At 35.8% G+C, this 23,122-nt stretch overlaps 2 protein-coding genes across 2 annotated transcripts; both read right to left on the bottom strand.

The window, feature by feature from the left end:
- Positions 1 to 340: 340 nt before the first annotated feature.
- Positions 341 to 12,702, bottom strand: LOC110714583 (putative pre-16S rRNA nuclease). Its single transcript, XM_021893124.1, has 6 exons — positions 11,921 to 12,702; positions 11,760 to 11,819; positions 11,561 to 11,673; positions 1,238 to 1,306; positions 1,079 to 1,130; positions 341 to 823 (listed from the first exon to the last, which is right to left on the bottom strand). Exons 1-6 carry the CDS (start codon positions 12,251 to 12,253, stop codon positions 698 to 700), a joined length of 753 nt encoding a protein of 250 aa, XP_021748816.1. The 5' UTR covers positions 12,254 to 12,702; the 3' UTR covers positions 341 to 697.
- Positions 12,703 to 12,943: 241 nt separating this feature from the next.
- On the bottom strand, positions 12,944 to 19,573 carry LOC110714582. The gene is made up of 2 exons (XM_021893123.1): positions 19,005 to 19,573; positions 12,944 to 14,594 (listed from the first exon to the last, which is right to left on the bottom strand). Exons 1-2 carry the CDS (start codon positions 19,377 to 19,379, stop codon positions 13,479 to 13,481), a joined length of 1,491 nt encoding a protein of 496 aa, XP_021748815.1. The 5' UTR covers positions 19,380 to 19,573; the 3' UTR covers positions 12,944 to 13,478.
- Positions 19,574 to 23,122: the final 3,549 nt, after the last annotated feature.

Below are 23,122 nucleotides of genomic sequence, written 5' to 3'. Positions count from 1 at the left end.
TTTTAGTCCATCCATCCACTTGACTTAAATATTTAATAATAATAATAAAAATAAAAATAAAAAACTAGATTGATTAAAATAATAATAATAAAAAAAAAAAAAAAAAAAAACAGTTTTCTGATCGGTTTTCTAAAACTGAACTTTGCCATTAACCTAGCTATAATGTACATATATGTAAGTGGTCTTCAAAAAAAATGTACATATGTAAGTACCCATTATCCTGGAAGAACTGCCACAAGCTATATGTTGCGACTTTCACAAAGAATTTTATGTATTACTCGGTATTTTGTAAAAACATTATTAATGGGCTCATAGAAAAGGATTAGCAAAATTTTGTAACAAGTAATACGTCACATGTTTCGTTAATACAGTTACATGGATCAATTTATGCGAATATTAGTAGGCATAAAATTACAAGCATTAGTCCATAGAAGTATAGAAATGAACCAATTGCATACTAAAATCACATACAAAAGCAGTGGACAACGCTCAAATGAAAAAATGCACAAGATTATACAGAAAACTCGTTTATGCAGGATATCAATCTTTCTTGTCTAAAATATACATAACAAATGAATCTGAATTTGTAGATATACCTCTATTCTGCTTTCCGCCTTCAAGGCAGTATGAGTCTGTTCACATAAACTGGCCGGTGTGTGTATTTAAGTTGTGGGAGTGCTTCACAATATGCTACATTTCAAAAGAAAAAACCATCATCATCTTCTGGCGGACCCTTCCGAATCTTTTCTTGTAATTCCAATTGCTTTGGCCATACAAGTTCAGTTCCTTCACCAGACTTGGTGAAATATCTCTCCAACACCATCTATTTGATGTAAAACAATGGAGTAAGATATGCGATAAATTAATTATACAACAGCAACAACACCAAAACCTTATTCCTAAAAGGGCTTGTATGCGATCAATCAAAAATAGAGGTGTTTTTTGCATAGAAAAATACGTAGTAGTTATATAGTCTCTAATTAGCAACAAAACATTGATCTGGTCACTGAAGATCAAAGTGAAGGATGGAAAAAGATTAAAAGAATATAGGAAGGCAATAAAATGTTGTAAACTGTACCATTGCAGCATAAGCATCGATTTTTCCATGACGTGCAGACTTGTTGACACCCCTGAAGGAGTCAAAGAGTACCAGTTAATACATGGGAATTACAAATTTATGTGGAAAGAAAATAGTGCCCTGTATCTCACACATAAGGCATAGTAGCAAAAAACTCACAGGTTGATCATTCGATCCATTGCTTCGACTGATGTGCCATATTCATCCTGCAGATAAACCCTCCAGCCCCTTCATATCACAAAAAGAGTGTCAATAAGTCATCAACTTCTCTCAGCCACAAAGAATCAGTACAAATACACCATCCCGATATGTCAGCTGTAAGTTTTGAGCTAACAGAATAAAAGATTATCAACAGCTAAGCACAGCTCCTAACTCGAGTCAGAATGTTGTTCAAAGCCAAAATCAATGAATCCCAGACAAGTTTAAGCAACATAAGACCTCTGCAAAGACTGCAACAACATATACATCATCAAAATGAATGAAAATACCGTATTCCGTAATATTTATAGCATATTACTGATTTCCAGTCCTTAATTGATATGTACTCGATTTATTATAAGCTGAATAGGATATAACACACCCCTTCACCAAAGATTACTAGTGCAACCCAGTTCGATACGGACTAGAAAAATTAAGGTCACCATTTGGCTCCCCTTGATCTCTCAAGTAACACTAACACTGACACTAAGACTAACACAATCACACAAAAGAAAAGTGTAATAGAATGAATATAACTCATCAACAAAATAATCTATCTACAAAATTCATTACAATACGACTAGAACTGTCAAAAGTTGACCCGATCCGAAACACCGACTCAAACCCGTTTATTAAACGACCCATCTAAACCTGAAAAAATGGTGACCCAAACCTGAACTGGCTCGACCTGAAACCAACCCTAAACCCGAGTTGACCCGAGTATGTGAGACCTGAACCCGAACATGAACTGACTTGAAGATGACCTGACCCGAATGTAACCCGTAATTTATTTACCTGAACCCAACCCGACTTGAACCGAAATTGACCCAAACCCATTTTAACTTGTCAAAACCCGAATTTAACCCGACTTTTTACTAACCTGGCCTGAATTCAACCCGACTTGTTCCTAACCTGACCCGAATTTAACCCAACCTATTACAAACCCGACCCGAAATCAACCCGACTTGTTATTGACCCGCCCCGAATTCAACTTGACTTGTTATTAAACCGACCCGAATTTTACCAGACCTATTACTAACCCGACCCAAAAATTCAACCCAATCTGTTACTAACTCGACTCGAAATCAACACGACTTATTATTGACCCAACCTAAATTCAACCCAAATAGTTCCTAACCAGATTTCAAATCACCTTAAATGCAATTTACAGCACCTTATTATTGTTGATCAAAACATTTTGTCTAGGGTGAAAGGAACATCATCCTCAAATTTAAGAGTTAAATACAACATATATTTGTTGTATGGTCAAAGGAGATAATTATCTTCCTAAATTATAGACTATAGTTTCCTCGTATATTGCCATATATATTATAATCAAAGAAACTAATTAGCTTGATAAAAATGATAATTATCTATTATAGGTAGTTGAACCCGAATATGACCTCACTTGGAATTGACCCGACTTGATTGTAACCAGCAAATTATAGACTTGAACATAACCCGACTTGAATCTGAGAATGACCCGACATGAAAATGACCCAACCGGATTATAACCCGCAAATTATTGACTTGAACCGAACCCGACTTAAACGCGAGAATGATCTTACTTGAAAATGACTCAATCTGATTATAACCCGCAAATTATTGATTTCAACCGAACACGACTCAAACCCGAGAATTACCCGACCTGATTATAACCCGCAAATTATTAATTTGAACCAAACCTGAGAATAAAAATTGCCGAAATGTTTACCATGGACCTTAATACCCTCCAGGAGTTCAATAGACTGGGTGGAACCATCCAATTTGCCTTTAATCGACCAATTTACCAGTTTACAACTTGCACCGATTTCATTAACTCAAGCCTACCACGAACATTTATGACAACAAATAATGATCATATACGGTTCCAAACGGCATTATATGACCCCGAGATGTACCACCTAAAATCTCAATGCTTTTCGACACCAGGCCCAAAACCTTCGAAATTTCTCAAAAAGCGTGGATATTAGCCTTCAATTTTGGAATTTTTTTACTTTTTTTTCGCCCGCAAATAAAAATTGTCGAAATATTTACCATGGTACCTAATACCCTCCGTGAGTCCAATTGGATGGGTGGAACCATCCAATTTGCCTTTAATTGACCAATTTACCGGTTTACAACTTGCACCGATTTCATAAACTCAATGCCACCACGAACATTTATGACAGCATATAATGATCATATATGCTTCCAAACGGCATTATATGACCCCGAGATGTATCCCCTAAAATCTCAATTATTTTGACACAGGGCCCCGAAACATTCGAAATTTCTCAAAAAACATGGATATTAACCTTCAATATTTGAATTTTTTGACTTTTTTTCGCCCGGATATTAAAAAAAGCCGAAATGTTTTCCATGGTCCCTAATGCCCTTCGAGAGTCCAATTGGGTGGGTTGAACTATCCAATTTTCCTTTAAACGGTCAATTTACCAGTTTACAACTTGCACCGATTTCATTAAATAAAGCCTTCCACGAACATTTATGACAACATATAATGATCATATATGGTTCCAAACAACATTATATGACCCCGATATGTATCCCCCTAAAATCTCAATGCTTTTCGACAACGGGCGCCGAAACATTCGAAATTTCTCAAAATGCGTGTATATTAGCCTTTAATTTTGGAATTTTATGACTTTTTTCGCCCGGATATAAAAATTGCCGAAATTTTTACCATGGTCCCTAATACCCCCCGAGAGTCCAATTGGGTGGAGGAAACCATCCAATTTTTCATTAAACGACCAATTTATCGGTTTACAACCTGCACCGATTTCATTAACTCAAGTCTACCACGAACATTTATGACAACAAATAATGATCATATATGGGTCCAAACGACATTATATGACCACAAGATGTATTCCTTAGAATTTCAAGACTTTTAAACACCGGGCCCCGAATACTCTAAAATTTCTCAAAAATCGTGGATATTAGCCTTCTATTTTTTAATTTTTAGATTTTTTTTCGCCCGGAAATAAAAATTGCCGAAACGTTTACCATGGTCACTAATACCCTTCGGGGGTCCAATTGGGTAGGTGGAATCAACAAATTTGCCTTTAAACGGCTAATTTACCAATTTAAAACCAGTACTGATTTCATTAATTCAAGCCTACCACGAACATTTATGACAACACATAATGGTTACATATGGTTCCAAACGGCATAATATGACCTCGAGATGTATCCCCTAAAATCTCGAGTCTTTTCGTCATCAGACCCCGAAACCTCCAAAATTTCCAAAAAGCGTGAATATGACTCCAATTTTAGAATATTTTGATTTATTTTAATTCGGAAATAAAAATTGACAAAATGTTTACCATTGTCCCTAATACCTTACAAGATTCCAATTAGGTGGGTAGAACCCTCCAATTTGCCTTTGAGCGACCAATTTACCGGTTTACAACTTGCACCGATTTCATTAACTCAAGTCTACCACGAACATTTATTACAACAAAAAATGATCATATATGGTTCCAAACGACATTATATGACTCCGTGATATATCACCGAGAATTTCAATGCTTTTCGAAACCGGGCCTCGAAACCTCCAAAATTTCTCAAAAAGTATGGATATTAGCCTTCAATTTTGGAGTTTTTTTTTACTTTTATTTTGCCCGAAAATAAAAATTGTTGAATTGTTTACCATGGTCCCTAATACACTCCGGGAGTCCAATTGGGTGGATGGAACCATACAATTTGCCTTTAAACGGCCAAATTACCGATATACAACTTGCACCTATTTCATTTAATCAAGCATACAACGAACATTTATGACAACATATAATGATTAAATATGATTCCAAACGGCATTATATGATCCCGAGATGTATCTCTTAACTTTTCGAGGCTTTACGACACCGGGTTTCAAAATCTCCAAATTTTTCTCAAAAAGCGTGGATATTAGGTTTTAATTTTAGAATTTTTAGACTTTTTTTTTCGCCTGGAAATAAAAATTGACGAAATGTTTGCCATGGTCACTAATACCCTTCGGGAGTCCAATTCGGGGGGAGGAACCATCCAATTTGCCTTTAAACGACTAATTTACCGATTTACAACTTGCACCGATTTCATTAACTTAAGCCTACTACGAACATTTATGACAACATATAATGATCATTTATGGTTCAAAACGTCATTATATGACCCCCGAGATGTATTTCCTGAAATCTCAAGTTTTTTTGACACCGTGACCCGAAACCTCCAAAATTTCTCAAAAAGCGTGGATATAAGCCTTCAATTTTTGAATTTTTTTACTTATTTTCGCCTGCAAATAAAAATTGCCGAAATTTTGACCATGGTCGCTAAAACCCACCAGGAGTCCGATCGAGTGGGTTGAACAATCCAATTTTCTTTTAAATGGTCAATTACGGTTTACAACTTGCACCGATTTCATTAAATCAAGCCTACCACGAACATTTATGACAACATATAATGATCATAAATGGTTCCAAACGACATTATACGACTCCGTGATACATAACTTAGAATTTCAAGACTTTTCTAAACCAGGCCCCAAAACCTCCAAAATTTCGCAAAAAGTGTGGATACGCCTTCAATTTTGGAGTTTTTTTTACTTTTGTTTTGCCTGTAAATAAAATTTTCCGAATTATTTACCATGTTCCCTAATACACTCCGGAAGTCCAATTGGGTGGATGGAACCATCCAATTTGCCTTTAAACGGCCAATTTACCGGTATACAACTTGCATAGATTTCATTTAATCAAACCTACCACGAACATTTATGACAACATATAATGATTATATATGATTCCAGACGGCATTACATGACCCCGAGATGTATCCCTTAACTTTTCGTCACCGGGTTTCAAAATCTCTAAATTTTCTCAAAAAGCGTGGATATTAGGTTTCAATATTAGACTTTTAGACTTTTTTTCGCCCGGAAATAAAAATTACCGAAATGTTTACCATGGTCACTAATACCCTTCGGAAGTCCAATTCAGTGGGAGGAACCTTCCAATTTGTCTTTGAACGACCAATTTACCGATTTACAACATGCACCGATTTCATTAACTCAAGCCTACCACGAATATTTATAAGAACATATAATGATAATCTATGGTTCTAAACGTCATTATATGACCCCCGAGATGTATTTCCTAAAATCTCAAGTTTTTTCGACACCGTGACCGAAACCTCCAAAATTTCTCAAAAAACATGGATATAAGCCTTTAATTTTTGAATTTTTTGACTTTTTTTCGCCCGTAATTAAAATTGCCGAAATTTTTATCATGGTTGCTAATACCCACCGGGAGTCCAATTGAGTAGATTGAACTATTTAATTTTCTTTTAATCGGCCAATTAGCGGTTTATAACTTGCACCGATTTCATTAAATCAAGTCTACCACGAACATTTATGACAACATATAATGATCATAAATGTTTCCAAACGGCATTATATGACTCCGTTATATATCAACTTGAATTTCAAAACTTTTATAAACTAGGTCCTAAACCTCCAAAATTTCTCAAAAAATGTAAATATTAGCTTTTAATTTTGGAGTTTTTTTACTTTTGTTTTTTCCCGAAAATAAAAATTGGCGAAGTTGTTTACTATGGTCTCTAGTACACTCTAGGAGTCCAATTGGGTTAATAGAACCATCCAATTTGCCTTTAAAAGGCCAATTTGTCGGTATACAACTTGCATCAATTTCATTTAATCAAGCATACCACAAACATTTATGACAACATATAATGATTATATATGATTCCAAACGGCATTACATGACCCCGAGATGTATCCCTTAACTTTTCAAGATTTTTCAGCACCGTGTTTCAAAATCTCTAAATTTTCACAAAAAGCGTGGATGGTTTCAATTTTAGAATTTTTAGACTGTTTTTCGTCCGAAAAAAAAAATTGCCGAAATGTTTACCATGGTCACTAATATCCTTCGGGATTCCAATTCGATGGGTAAAACCATCCAATTTGCCTTTAAATGGCCAATTTACCGATTTACAAATTGCACCGATTTCATTAATTCAAGCCTACCACGAACATTTATGACAAAATATAATGATCATCTATGGTACCAAACGTCATTATATGACCCCTGAGATGTATTTACTAAAATCTCAAGGTTTTCGACACCGTGACCCGAAACATAAAAAATTTCTCAAAAAGCGTGAATATAAGTCTTCAATATATGAATTTTTTTTACTTTTTTTCGCCCGAAAATAAAAATTGCCGAAATACTTACCGTGGTCCTTAATACCCTCTAATAGTCCAATTGGGTGGATGGAACCATCCAATTTGACTTTAAACGGCCAATTTACCAATTTACAACTTGCACCGATTTCATCAACTCAATCTTACCACGAACATTTATGACAATATATAATGATCATATATGGTTCCAAACATCATTATATGACCCCGAGATGTATTCTCTAAAATCTCAAGGCTTTTCGACACTGTGTCCCGAAACCTCCAAAATTTCTCAAAAAGCGGGGAAATGAGCCTTCAATTTTGGATTTTTTTGACTCTTTTTTGCCCGAAAATAAAAATTGTCGAAATTTTTACTATGGTTCCCTTATACGCTCCGAAAGTCTAATTGGTATGGTTGAACCATCCAATTTGCCTTTGAACGAGCAATTTACCGTTTTACAAATAGCACCAATTTCATTAAATCAAGCCTACCACAAACATTTATGACAACATATAATGATCATAAATCGCTCCAAACGGCATTATATAACCCCGAGATGTATCCCCTAGAATTTCCAAACTTTTTAACACCGGCCCCAATCCTCAAAAATTTCTCAAAAAGCTTGGATATTAGCCTTCCATTGTTTAATTATTGACTTTTTTCTCTAGAAAATAAAAATTGGCGAAATGTTTACCATGATCCCTAATACCGTCTGCGAGTCCTATTAGGTGGTGGAACCCCTCAATTTTCCTTTAAACGACCAATTTACCGGTTTACTACTTGCACCGATTTATGACAACAAATAATGATCATATATGGTTCCAAATGGCATTGTATGACACCGAGATGTATCACCTAGAAATTCAAGACTTTTCGACACCAGGCCCTAAAACCTCCAAAACTTCTTAAAAAGCGTGGATATGTCTTTTATTTTGGAATTTTTTTACTTTTTTCCGTTCAGAAATAAAAATTGCCGAAATGTTTACCTTGATCCCTAATATCCTCCGGGAGTCCAATTGGCTGGGTGGAACTATCCAATTTGCCTTTAATAAACCAATTTACCGGTTTACAACTTGCACCGATTTCATTAACTTAAGCCTACCACGAACATTTATGACAACATATAATAATCATATATGGTTCCAAACGACATTAAATGACCCCGAGATGTATCCCCTAAAATTTCAATGCTTTTCGACACCTTAAATTTTGGAATTTTTTGACTTTTTTTTGCCTGGATATAAAAATTGCCGAAATGTTTACCATGGTCCCTAATACCCTCGGGGAGTCCAATTGGATGGGTGGAACCATCTAATTCGCCTTTAAACGACCAATTTACCGGTTTACAACTTACACCGATTTCATTAATTCAAGCCTACCACGAACATTTATGATAACAAATAATGATCATATATGTTTCCAAACGACATTATATGACCCCGAGATGTTTTACCAAGAATTTCAAGACTTTTCGACATCGGGCTCGAAACCTCCAAAATTTCTTAAAAAGCGTGGATATTAGCCTTCAATTTTGGAATTTTTTTGTTTTTTTTTTGCCCGAAAATAAAAATTGCCGAAATGTTTACCATGGTCCTTAATATCCTACGGGAGTCCAGTTGGGTGTGTGGATTGTGTGAAACCATCCAATTTGCTGTTAAACGGCCAATTTATCGGTTTACAACTTGCACCGATTTAGCGGTTTACAACGGCCAATTTAAATAATTTGCACTGAACCTGACTTGAACTGAAATTGACCCTAACCCATTTTAACCCGTCAAAACCCGAATTTAACTCGACTTGTTACTAACCTGACTGAATTCAGCCCGACCCGTTCCATACTGACCCGAATTTAACCCAACCTGTTACAAACCCGACCCGAAATCAACCTGACTTGTTATTGATCTCACCTAAATTCAACCCGACATATTATTGACTCGACCCGAATTTTACACCTAACCAAAAAATTCAACCTGATCTGTTACTAACTCGACTCAAAATTAACACGACTTGTTATTGACCCGACCTAAATTCAACTAAAATTGTTCCTAACCCGATTTCAAATGACCTTAATTGCAATTTGGATCACCTTATTATTGTTGATTAAAGCATTTTATCTAGGGAAACCAAGTCGGTTCAGGCTAGCAAAAGAAAGGAGCATCATCCTCAAATTTAAGAGTTAAATTTAGTTAGGGGTGTTCAAAAATACCCGACCCGAGTGACCCGACCCGATGACCCGCTGACCCGGCTCATTTTAACCGGGTATTTTTCTATTTTTTTCAAAATTAACGGGCCGGGTACCCGACCCGATAAATTTGCCAGAAATTGGGCCGGGACATGGGCCGTCTTATTCATTTGACGGGTACCCGCTGACCCGAGAACCTATATTTCATATTTTTTATTTTTGGGTTGTACCAACTAAGGTGTGCCAGTGCGTGACATATATAGTCACTTTTAGCCTTTTGTAGGGTTTTGTTTTATAAAATACACATGTTTACCTTCTCCTTCTCCAAGCAACCGCCCAACCCTCCTTATTTCTTCAATTTTCTTTTTTCATTCCTAGATCTAGACATCCAAACTCTCCTATTTCTTTATACAAATAAGTTCCTTAACCCACTATCTTCTCCAATGGACAACAGCGGTAGCGGCGCAACACAAAGCCACCATTGAAATCAAGTCATATACCTCAGCTTTATTTGAACGAATTTGTTTAAATGCTTTGGTTTTCATTGAAATGAGTTTTTTTTATTAAATTAGCATTGTTGAGGTTGTAGTATTTGTAATATTATTTGGATATTGTTGATTTTTTTTTTGTTTGGGCTTTGTTGACTTGTTGTGGCAGTGGAAGCCATTGCAAAAAACATAATTTTGGTGGTTATGGTGGGTTTGTTTCACATTTTAAGATTTAATTTATATTTATTTATTATTTGTAATTCAAATGTGCAAACTTTGTACTACTCAACTTAGTATGGGCAAGATGTATTTCAGGCTTTGTTGTATTTGGTTAATTTCCTATTTCCATTAAAAAAAAAAATTAGCAGGCAGAATTATAAATTTTGGGTACCCTGTGACCCGACCCGGAAAATCCGGGTACCCGAGTTTCTCGAGTCAGGTCATGGGCCGAGTTCCTAAATACCCGAAGATCCGGGAATTCGGGTACCCGGATTTGAACACCCCTAAATATAGTATATATTTGTTGTATAGTCAAAGAAGATAATTATCTTTCTAAATTATAGACTATAATTCCTTAGTATATTGTCATATATATTATAGTCAAAGGAAATAATTAGCTTGATAAAAATGATAATTATCTATTTATAGTTAGTTGAACTTGAATATGATCTGACTTGGAAATGATTTGAACATAACCTGACCTAAATCCGAGAATGACCCGACTTGGAAATGACCCAACCTGATTATAACCCGCAAATTATTGACTTGAACTTGAGAATGACCCTACTTGAAAATGACCCAACCTAATTATAACCCGCAAATTATTGACTTGAACCGAACCTGACTCAAACCCGAGAATGACCCGACCTGATTCTAACCCGTAAATTATTGACTTGAACCGAACCCGACTCGAACCCGAGAATTACCCTAGTCCGTTTTAACCCGTGAAAACCCGAATTAAACCCACCTATATATCACCCGACCCGAATGTAACTTGACCTGTTATTAGCCTGACCTAAACCCGACCCAAACCCGATAAGAAGTATGACCCGATGTGACCCAACTCAGGCATTACCCAACTCAAACCCAACCCGCATAGGTTATGGAATTAATCCGAATTGACCCGACCCACTCTTAGCCGACCCAAACCCGACCCGTTGCCCGAATTGACAGCTCTAAATATGACCACACTATATTTGAATTGTAACAAAACCCATTTCAACATAATAGCAAATGTAACATCCAAAAATATTTTTAACAAATTGGTGTCAAAAACCATCATTAAATAAGCTGGTTTAAAATTTGATACATTGTGGATGTCAATTATCTTACTTGATTAACGTCTTAAGACGACAAGAACTTATCGAATCTTATTCACATCATTTTCCTTTGTGGCTCCTTAGTACACTAAAATAAGAATATGAATAAATGAAAATAATACCTCTCAGCAGCCCTGACAGCTAACCTTCCAGCAACACTACGAACTTTGTTGGATTGAGGGGTCTCATTGCCATCACTTGACTTTGGCAATCCAATTATAAATTCATCTACTTCCTACAATTTTATATAATCAAACTTAAACAATAACTGAAAAATTATGAAGTTAATAACAAAACCCTTTAAAACCCCACAAAAATCACCTCTTTTTCTGCAATATCAATAAGTTGAAGCTCAAGCTTCTGCCCTCTTAAATTCAACACCTGAAAAAAAAAAAAAAAAAAAGAACCATGAATAAATACAAAAATTAAATAAAACCCAGAAATTAAAAACAGAAATTCGCAGGAAAAAGCTGGGGATTTACAGATAAAGGTCGAAAGGAGAAGCCTTTGCTAATGGCAAGGCCAGTATTAGACAATCCCAAATCTACCCCTAAGCTGAAACCTCCTCTCCAAAGTGGGTCTTGTTTTCTACGAAGGGCATTTGGGGGAATTTCATTGCTCAAGGGCACTGACCCTCTTATTGTAGCACCATTAAAATTAAGGGATTTACATGATATTTGCAGAGAAGAAGTTGAGAAATTGGTGATTTTATTTTGAAGATTAAACAAGGTTGAGGAATTGGGTACTTGGAATTGGAGGGAAGGTTGGAATTTGTAGGGTATTAACGGTTGGAGAGGTATTATTTGAATTGCCATTGAAAATGAAAATTAGGGAACGAGAACAAGAAATGAAATGAAGGGGACAATAAGGGGTATGGACCTCAAAGAAATCAAGCATAGATTGTGCAAATTTTAGGGTAATATTGTAATTTTATGTTGTTTAATTTTGGTTAAAAAATGATAGTAATGTTAATAGCTCTCTAATTCCTATTTTTTTGCATGTTAATAGATCTAATTCCTTTTTTTTTTTTTTTTTTTTCATGTTCGTGGAGTCCAAAATGTCATTTCCTCATTTAACCAGAATATTAGTTTCTTTTAATAGGGTTTAAACATATACTTATGAAACACTTTCCCGAGATATCATAGCCTTGACAGAATTTGATTTAGTTGATTATTGACAGCTACTCTCTCGCGATATCTTTCTACTTAGATTATTTTAGTCAATTCTACATAAACCTAATTACTCATCTTTAAGGTGGTAACTAAGATATTACATTCAAGTGTTTAAAATCATCTCACATACATTATATGTAACAATAAGATTTAGAAGGTGTAAAGTGATTGTACGTAACAATAACATAAATTATGATGTTAAATGCAAGACGTAGTTCAAGTTCAAGTTTCATCGCATGCAGCTGGTCACAACCTCCCTCAATTAGATAGGGAATTATTCTATTTTTGGCTACTTGACGACCATTATTACATAAACCAAGCAAAGCATCAGACTTGCAAAAGAAAAGCTAGCATAAATAAGCTGGAAGCACCTGATCTTAATTTCTTTATTGTAGAAAAAAACTATCGAACATAATTTTTTGCAAAGGAATTTCACAATGGGAAAACATCCAGCCCCTATTAGATTCAACAGTAGAAACTTAAAAGTGCATCCATCTATTATTTGGTGCACCCAAAAACATGAACTCTTGGGTAATGCAGCAAGCTGGCAACGACAACAGCCTAAGGGTGTACATTATCAGGCTATCCCTAGATATTTCCCACATCACCAAGAAGCACACACTCTTAGATGGAGCAACATACAAAAGGCCAAAATGTACAACATCAACTGTGTGAAAATCGACTTCCATCTGAACTGGACAGTTTATGATGTCATGAAACAAAAGCTTCCTTTTTCGCCCAGAGAGAACGTTCTCAGCTCTGACCTTCATTTTCAGGTGGGGCATCAGCAGGTTTGACGGCTTGGGATTCGACATTACTAGACACATTTTTCTGCTCAGCTAAATTTCCTACAGCAACATTATGGCTCTCAGCTCCAGCAGAAACATGTGCTCCTTGACTCAAAAAAATTCTGCTGGGTATCTATCCCAAATCCAGCTGCTGGGACAGGTAATACCCCAGGTACTTGTGGGGATTGAGCAAGCAAATGTGGAACCAACTGAGTGATAAGAGTCTGAGCATCGTGAATACCATGTTGATGGAGAAGCTGTGTCAAAGCTGCATGAGCAGCTTGAGGATCTGTCAAATTTTGTTGGCTCAGCATCATCGTTGCAAGGGCTTGAGCGTTGTCAGGACCCTGTTGATTGGCTTGGGGAATGATCACAGTCGATGGAAGATTAGCAATAGTAGGGTATAACGCCTCAATACCATCTCCAAGTGCCTCTTTATGACCCTGGAAACGCTTCACATTTGCAAGGTGTTTTTTACCTGCTACATGGCTTTCAAAAACAACCTGAGACTCACATTTCACATTGCACAAGTTGCATATTAAAGGAACTGCCTGTTTAGGCTTTGGAGGCTCAACTACCCTTCTTGACCCATCAAAGCCTCTCATCCACTTACCACCGCGGCCCCCTCTCACCCTTCTCTTTAAACCACCCCGACCGCCAAATTGACCATGCCTGACTGACTCCTGTGATGGTAGTGCCCCTGAACTTTCAGGTTTATCAGTTGTATCCTTTTCTGCAGTAGCTTCAACTTTATTATCTGGAGCTGCAGGAATAATAGCTACATTCACATTTAAGGGAGGAATGCAGTTGGATCCTACATCTTTTTGTGGCGGAATAATTTCAGGTGTAGGCTGAGAGACAGGTAATTTAGGATCCTGCATTGTTATATGTCTGCTTAGATTCTGCAACTCCTCATGCACCTTTAAATTTCGCTTATGTCGCTTTCCATTCTTATGCTGCTCAAGCACTTCAAGGGTAGTACAATCAGTTCTGCAAATTTCACACCATGCCATACGAAGAGGTGGCTTGGTTGGACCAGCTTGTCCCTCTGTCACTGATTGAGCACCACTAGAGGCTGCTATTGCAGATGACCTTGAAATCTGACCATGCTTGCCACGACCACCACCTCTCCCTCTACCATGACGACCAAAAGTGCCACGCCCTCTCAAAGACCGAACAGCTTGACTGCCTCCAGCCTAATATACAAAATTATGAGGTTGCACAATAGTATTTAAATGGCGGTAACATCACTAAGCAAAATGAGATGTGGAAAGATAATCTATAAACCAATTAACCATCATTATGTAAAAACTGAAGTGAAATATCTTGCGTTAGAAACTTTCATGTTAATCATCCATTCTAGAATATAATTATGGTATTACAATAATAAATTAAGTACATTTTCCACGCTTTCAAGCAGCAACAGAGTCTGAATGTAAAATGTGTGATTAAAATATATCTACATGCAACAGCAAATATCAAGTGTATGGCAGTTTCATTGTTATAACGGCCTAACGGGAGGCAGAACAGTAACAAAAATCAAATATGTAGAACCAAGAAGCTATATCTAAGTACGACATTGACATACCTATAAAACTAATAACTTGAAGTAATCATCTATTATGACACACCATCAAAAGGGATGGTCCTTTGTTTCATAGTAGTATTGCCTATTTGCCTCTACATTTCAAGTTCAACAGAATCCATACAATGGAGGCTTATGAACTATCCTGAAAAGTAAGTAATATCAACAATTACTGAAAGCAGAAAACAGCTACGGTTCGAAAATTCCACAAACTTGAACTCATACAAGAAGAATTTCATTACCTCAAAATCATCAACAATTTCTTGAGAACTAATTTCAGTTTTCAACTTAATGTACGAGAGAGAAAGATTATACAACCGGCACCAGGGACAAATCTACTTCAGGTTTGAGCAACCAATCAATCTTCCATTGACTCCCAGCAAGGCCTATCGACTGATGGCCATCTGTAATCTGGATTCTGGACTTGGACTGTTTAAGCCAGTTGGGGTCAGCTCCAGGTCAAACAAAAGAAGAAAATTCAATAGAAATTTGTTTAGCTTCAGGCCAGGTTCCAGCTGCAAATTAACTGCAAAGTCAAGAATTTGCAACTAGAGCCTAACCCTGTATGGAAGGATGTTTTGAGACCTGTCTGGACAAAAGGCAGACCTAAAACCAGGACTCTGCCGTTGAACAACGCCTATCATCCAGGTTGGCCATCAAATTTGAATACTCCTACACTAACCAGGGATGGTTAGATGTAGAGGCACTCATGTGAAGTATACATTAAACATAAATGCCCAGCCTTTGGGAGTTAACCAACTGGAGTTGCTTTCTCAAGGAAACGTTCAGAAACAAACTAAACTCCAGATAGTTATACTCCCAAACGACAAATCAAGCACTTTGCTCAGTCTATAGCCACATATATATTAATGTAAACATAGCATAATCCTCCTCTATACACAAAATAGAGTACATCCTTAACTTCAAAATTGCTTAATACCTTTAAAAGTGTATGACTTAATACTGAAGCAGGTATCAACAGTATGGTATCCAGAACTGGCCAAACCTTCATAATCTATACAACTAAACCTTCAAAGACGGCAACTGCATCGAGAATAGAAAGACCAAGTCTTTGACCTCAAATCTTTCCACAACTGTCAACCAAAATCAAACAGCTTCAGTAATCCACTTCACTAGTAATTCCTTGAAGACTCAACTTAATAGTCCCAGCATCCCTCACGCTCACCTATGATGACATGCAAAGAGCAAAGCAAAAAAAAAAAAAAATTCCTCCGCATAAACCTATTCTTATAATATTAACTTTGTTTTTTCTAGAAAATAGAGGAGAGTTGCTACGAAAGAGAATCTATTCTGCCCTTTTGCTATACAAAAAAACTTAAACCTGTATCTTTGGGTCCATACAGAGAAGTAGTAGACAAGTAGAAGATGAGTCTTGAATTTTGATGATGATTGCTACAAACGAAGAGGAGATACACATAACTTTCAGAAGACTGAAACAAGAAAAAAAAAAAAAAAAAAAAAAAAAAAAAAAAAAAAAAAAAAAAAAAACTATGAACCCACAATAAACCTATAGTGACCATTCTGACCAAGGAATATCTAGTCCAGGTATTCATGTCGTGTTATCGTTATCAAATGTCATATAGACACCTAAATCAAGTGATCCTTTAGAATTTGGTGAGCCCAGCGATATTGAAAGAAACTTTTCAGTCCAGTGATCCACTTGAAAGTAATTGAAAAAAAAAAATGAAAAATAATAGAATGGTAAGATAAAAATTGTTGTCAGTGAGCCCTACTTCACTAATTTATCAATGTCAAAACATCTCCAATCCTGCATCAGCCTGTGACAAAGAGTTCTGCAAGGAAAGAGTCGTCACACAAGTAAAAACTGGAAGGAAAATATGGATAACTCCATCCCTTGTTTATCATGCTTGCTCCTTCAAATTATTCTGCTAGCATGTACTAGTAATTTTGAAATGATCCAGAATTGCAATGGCCACCAAAAGAGAATATAGACCCTTTTTAGTAGAGGGGAATTAAGTAGAAAAGAACAGAAAGGAAATTGAAGAAATTTGAGAGGAAAGAGAATTAAAAACTGTTAATCAAAATCCTTTCTTCCCTTCACTTTTTTCATTAAACCAAACGTTAGAAACTTAAATCTCTATCCTCTCCTTTCCCTTCCATTCTTTTTCCTTTCCTTCCTTTCTCTTCTTCTTCCTCACTAATACTATGCCAAACAAAGTGATAAGGAACAAGTTCTTGGAGAACGAAATCATGCAAAGTAGGTTCCTAACATTAGCTTAATAAGGCGAAAAACTTGTAGCGATATGTACAAACCGAATCCAAGCAATGAAATGCTGCCAGAACTGTTCATATAGCACTGGCAAACTTGTAGAACTCCCACGAAAGACAAACAGTGAAATGGTGCCGGAATTGTTCACTATAGCACCAGCAAGTCATGAGAAACTCCCCCCCACCCCCTCCCAAAATGTAATGGAAAAAAAAAGATAAGAAATGGATGAACATAGATCAGAAATACCCATGATTATAGCCCTTAAATATAACTTTCAATTAGAATGAGATAAACGTCCAATTATATGGCCAACTGCCCAAAATGTGCACTGCACAGCTATCACTGGCATATAATAAACCGAATCCACTTTGTAGAGGTATAACAGGTACTATTATCTGACTCACATATCAAATTTAAAAACATAACCTTGATGTGCACAAATTTATCCACCAAAGGGAGCACCAGAATCTACAAAATAAAATGCAATATTCCTAAACTATCAATAGTCATATACTGATATAAGGTAAAAAAAAATCCAAAGAAATACATAATTCCGGCGAGGGTGGGAGGTGCTGAAAAGACACGCAGATCACAGATGGGGGAATCCCTGGTTTTATTTTTTCCCTTCCGGATTTTTCTTTCAATCTTTGATACATTAAAGTTAAAAGTTTCAACCATATGCATTCCACTTTATGCCAAATAATTTTATACTGCTTCCAAGTATTTTGTCTCTTGAAAACAAGCAATCCTCACTTCTACCGTCGTTTAAGTTATTACAGTCTGGCTTGATCAGAACTAACAGCAAATGTATCAGAAAGATCAAAAGGAACTTTTTCTAAGTTATCTGTTGATCATCAGTAGCACTTTACTGACTCGTTGTCATGTAGACAATTGATTGTAATATTGTATGTAGGCTTTAAATATAACATGGTGTACGAAGAATTGGAAAATTGATGGAATAATTTACCAAAATAATTCATCTATTTACGCCATAGCTTGTAATGGTTAAAAGAGAAAGAAATTGATAATTCATCTTAACAACTTATAATATCAAAGTCAAGACTCTCCAGAAACAAGGCACAAAATATCGAGGTACTCAACAATTTAGGATGTTATCAAAAAATAGACACATTTCCTAACTTTACCATTAATAAAGACCATAGTTCTAATATTGTCCCCAACTGTCAATCTGACACCCCCTTATGCCCCAGAACAAGCACCCTAGCAAACAACTTCCTATCTCCAGCTTAATGACTTTGCATATTTCTGGGCTCCAATGCTGTACTAGACAATATCGAACCCATTACTATTACAAATAACTTCAATATAACATATATAAAAGAAAAGCTTCCGAGTTCTAATTTTTCATTACTGCGTATGAGATTAACAAGCTCAGCCCTTACAGAAGACATTGTTTCAAGTTTCGACTACTGGCTAGACATTACAATTCCACCTAAACCACATTAAACTCATAACCATACTATATTTAACATTAATTTCATGGCATTGTCCTAATACAAGTATCATTTACCCAGTCTTTAAATTCTAAGAGATTAATTCTATATATATATATATATATATATATATATATATATATATATATATATATATATATATATATATATATATATATATATATATATATATATATAAACAACATCACAATAATTAAATTTAAGCCAAGAAATCCCAGCAAAAAAGAAATGAAACACCATGAAAACACAAAATTCAAAACCAAAATTTCAACAATATCATGAAAATAAATCATACCATCAAATACCCTTGAGAAGGAGGATGATGAGAGGCAACAACCCCATGTGGGTAATACAAATTCTGGGGATTTTGAACATGGGTTTGTTGAGAATCAACAGAAACTGGAACCCCAGGTGGGTGAATTAAATTGGGATCAGTTTGATAAGAAGCTGAATAATCTGGGTAATAATAAGATGAATAATCTTGTTGTTGTTGGGGTTGATTGTAAGGGTTAGTTGGATATTGTTGTTGATAAGCAGCATAGTAAGATTGAGTAGAGTGATCATATGATTGAATCTGGGAAGAAGGATCATAGGATTGAGTTGTTAAAGTTTCAGTCGTCTGAGGTTGATATTGATAATGATATTGCTGTTGTTGTTGCTGGGCTTCCATTGTAATCAGTGAATGACTTTGCGAATTTACGATTCTTCAAATGTTTATAAATTTTAGGGTTTGTAATTGGTGGAAAATATTTCCCAAATTTGTGTTGCGCAGAAGAAGACGAGGAGAATGAGGAAGAAGTGAAGAACAAATACAGGAGCAACAAACCGGTTTTTTTAATTCCCAAGTTACTCCTTCTCTTTTATTAATTCCCATTATATTGTTAGCTAAGGAAAACAAACCGGTTTTTTATTTTCTCGGTCTAGCAACAAATCGCTACTTCAAGTAGCAGTTTATGAAATTAAAACCGCTACTTCAGGGCTTGTTTGGCATCATTTTTGGTTTTTAATTTTCTGTTTTTTTTTTTAAACTAAAAACCAAAAATAGGAAACAAGAAAAAGGTGTTTCCACGTTTCTGTTGCCAGTTTTCAAAATTATCATGATTTTAAAAAGTCTAAATAATTTTTTATTTATTATGTGGCATATATAACATACTTTTAAAAAAAAAAAACCAAAAAAACAGAAAACTATAGTGATGCCAAACGAACCCTCAAGTAGTGGTTTATGGGTTTGTTTTGTAAGTTTTTCTTTAAAAACAAAATCTGTAAATCACTCAAAATTAAACCTTCAAGTACTTAAATAGGTGTATCACCAAGTCCCATAAACCTTTGATAATCTGTGCAATCGGTGTCGGCAATCACAAATCCTTTTATATATCCTCGTTTCTGGTTATATTCTCACAGCAATCATTGTCGGCAAACAACTGTAGGAATGCGTTGATGGTGGCGAAAACGGCTTCCAGCGTGAGGGATTGCTGCGTTGGAAGGCTACTTGAGAAGTGTCGTTCGAATTTTATTTTATTTTTCTTTTTGGATGATTCTGCTGAATTATTTTACAATGGAAGGGGAGAAAGTGATTTTATTAAAAAATTAATTAGTAAATACAAACCGCTACTTCAAGTAGCAGTTTCTAATATGTAAACCGCTACTTCAAGTAGCGGTTTCTAATATGTAAACCGCTACTTGAAGTAGCGGTTTTCTAATAAACCCGTTTTTTAAAAAAAAAAATCCCACATAACCGGTGACGTGGACGGTATGGTGAGAATAAAAAAAAGAATAGTTGTAATTTGGGAATTAGATAATTTCCCAACATAATTTAGGGAAAGGGCTCCAAATATAGTACTCCGTAAAAATTAGTAATTGGCTGCAAATTACTTTCTCCGATAATTGACCATTATATTCGTGGATCGCTAAACACCGCCATTCAAATTTATCATCAACGTCAACATTTAGTGTAAATGGACAATTTTGCCCTTATTACTTCACCATCCCTTGCAACCACCTAATACTCCCTCTGTCCTCGAAAGAACAACCCTTTTGGGTTGATTTCTCTGGTATTGATAAAGTTAAATAAAAAGAGGTAAAACTATAAAAGTATATTGGAAAGATAAATTCACATGGGGTTTACAAAAAAGTAGAGAGAGATAGTAATAAAAGTATATGAAAAAACAAAATTTTATATGGGGAAGCTAATTTTACACAAATATTGTTGCAAATTGGTAGGTATTTTAATGCTAATGGGTCATTCTTTTTGGGACTAAAATTAGACCAAATGGGGCATTCTTTCGGGGACGGATGAAGTATTATTTTTTTTGAAGCAAGTATTACATTATTAGATTATGTTGGGTGATTGCTGAAAAAAAAAAAAAAAAACCACCACTATCCCAGACGCGCGAGAGAATATGGTGGGTCGTCATTGAGAGGGATGTGATGCGCCTCCGGTCGAGGTGGTGGTGGTCATTGCAGCTTAGGGTGGTGGTGTCCAGGTATTAGTGATTAATGGAAAGAGAAAAAATAGTGATGAAGTACTAAGGGCATGATGGTCTATTCATTGAAATGTTGACGATTTTAATCATTTTTTTATGGCGGTGTTTAACACCCCCTTTTGTGGTAACGTAACAAAAGCAAATTTTTTTCATAAAATATGTTAATAAACAAGGTGTTTTTTTTTCTTTACTGAGTGTCAATTTTGTATTTTATTTGGTCAAACTACTTTCAAATGAAGAGAGCATTTATTGTCTCTTATGCATTGTTTCATTATATATATATATATATATATATATATATATATATATATATATATATATATATATTTATTTATTTATTTAAAAATTCACCCTTCTCTTTCATCCCCCTCCCACGTTTCTATTTCAGTTCCTTTTTTTTCAATAAGCTCTTCATTCTCCTTTAATTGATCAATTGACCAAAAAATTAGGTTATTTTGACTTTTACCACCTTCAAATAACCACTTAATTGAATTTACCACCTCCAAAAAAAAAAAGATTTACTTTACCACCAACAAAATTTCCAAAAAATCGATTTTACCACCAACTAACGGATTCCGTCCACGAATCCGTTAGTAGGGCCCACCTTTTTGACGTTTCTTCTTCATCTTCCCCGATCTTCCGTGTAAACCAACCAGCAACGAAATCAACTACCTCGGTTGGTCGGAATTTTGTGTGTGACTAAGGAGGGGCCGGAATTTGGTGTGTGGGTTAGGGAGGTGGTCGGAATTAGGTGGTGGTTAGGGTTTTAGGAGTGCGAAATTTGGTGGTGGCTAGGGTTTTTAGAGTGGTCGGAATTAGAAGGGGATTTATGGGTGGTCGGGATTTGGTGGCTGCCAAAAACTAAGAAGCCAAATCACCAACAACAACGATAGAAATCGATTATCATCAACATTTCTACAAACCAAAGCAATTAATCCATTACAATACCCACAAATCGAAACCTCAAAACCAGAAAAAGAATTGGGTAAATCAAACCTTGTTAATCGTTTTTAGCATCAAGCTCAGAACCCCACTTCAATGGAGTCGATTCCAGGTGACTTCCATGGTTGAGGATAAGAAGACGACGGTCAGAGGAGAGAGAATGAGCGAGATGAAGTCTGATTAAATGGGTGTTGTTGATTGATTAAGGAATGCCAAGCCTTGGAAACGCATTTGAAGCGAAGTAGTGATTTAGTGGGTAATCGAAAAGAATGGAGGTGATTAACTCCATTGGAAGAGACGCCATTGTTGTGGCTTTCGAGAAAACAGAGCAAAAAAATAAATAAAAATTGGTGGAAAGGTGGTTGTGGCTGTGCGGTGCGGTGGTGGGGCTGGTTGTAGCGGTTAGGTGGTGGGGGCTGGTCGTGGCTGGTCGGCGGTGGGGGTCCTGACGGTGGCAGCAACACCGGTTGATTAATGGGGATTTTTTTAATTTTTTTTTAAAACTTACCCAATAATATGACGACACGTGTGCAAGGTAGGCCCCACTAACGGATTTATGGACGGAATCCGTTAGTTGGAGGTGATTGGTGGTAAAACTGATGTTTTATTTTTTATGAGGTGGTAAAGTAAATCTTTTTTTTTTGGAGGTGGTAAATTCAATAAAGTCGTTATTTGAAGGTGGTAAAAATCAAAATACCCAAAAAATTATGTGATCGGCAAAAACGACAAAAATTGCACCTTTACAATAGTATTATCTTGTTGCTTTGACCAACAATTTCAATCACAATTGAGGTATGGACTGGTATTTGTTTTTTTTATTTTTTTAATAATACCTAGACTTGATAATTGTTGGCTTGAATAATTCTTGTTCGTTTGTTTGCATTTTTTTTTTGTTAATATCAAATCAAGTGGTTAACTAGATAGTATATGATTTTGGGGTTTTCTTTGATTGATTATTGTCTTTGTGTGTTTATATGGAATAGGTACA

The sequence above is a fragment of the Chenopodium quinoa genome, unplaced genomic scaffold (genome assembly GCF_001683475.1).
Source record: "Chenopodium quinoa cultivar QQ74 unplaced genomic scaffold, ASM168347v1, whole genome shotgun sequence".
Taxonomy (NCBI): domain Eukaryota; kingdom Viridiplantae; phylum Streptophyta; class Magnoliopsida; order Caryophyllales; family Amaranthaceae; genus Chenopodium; species Chenopodium quinoa.
This window is presented reverse-complemented; position numbering and strand designations above follow the sequence as displayed.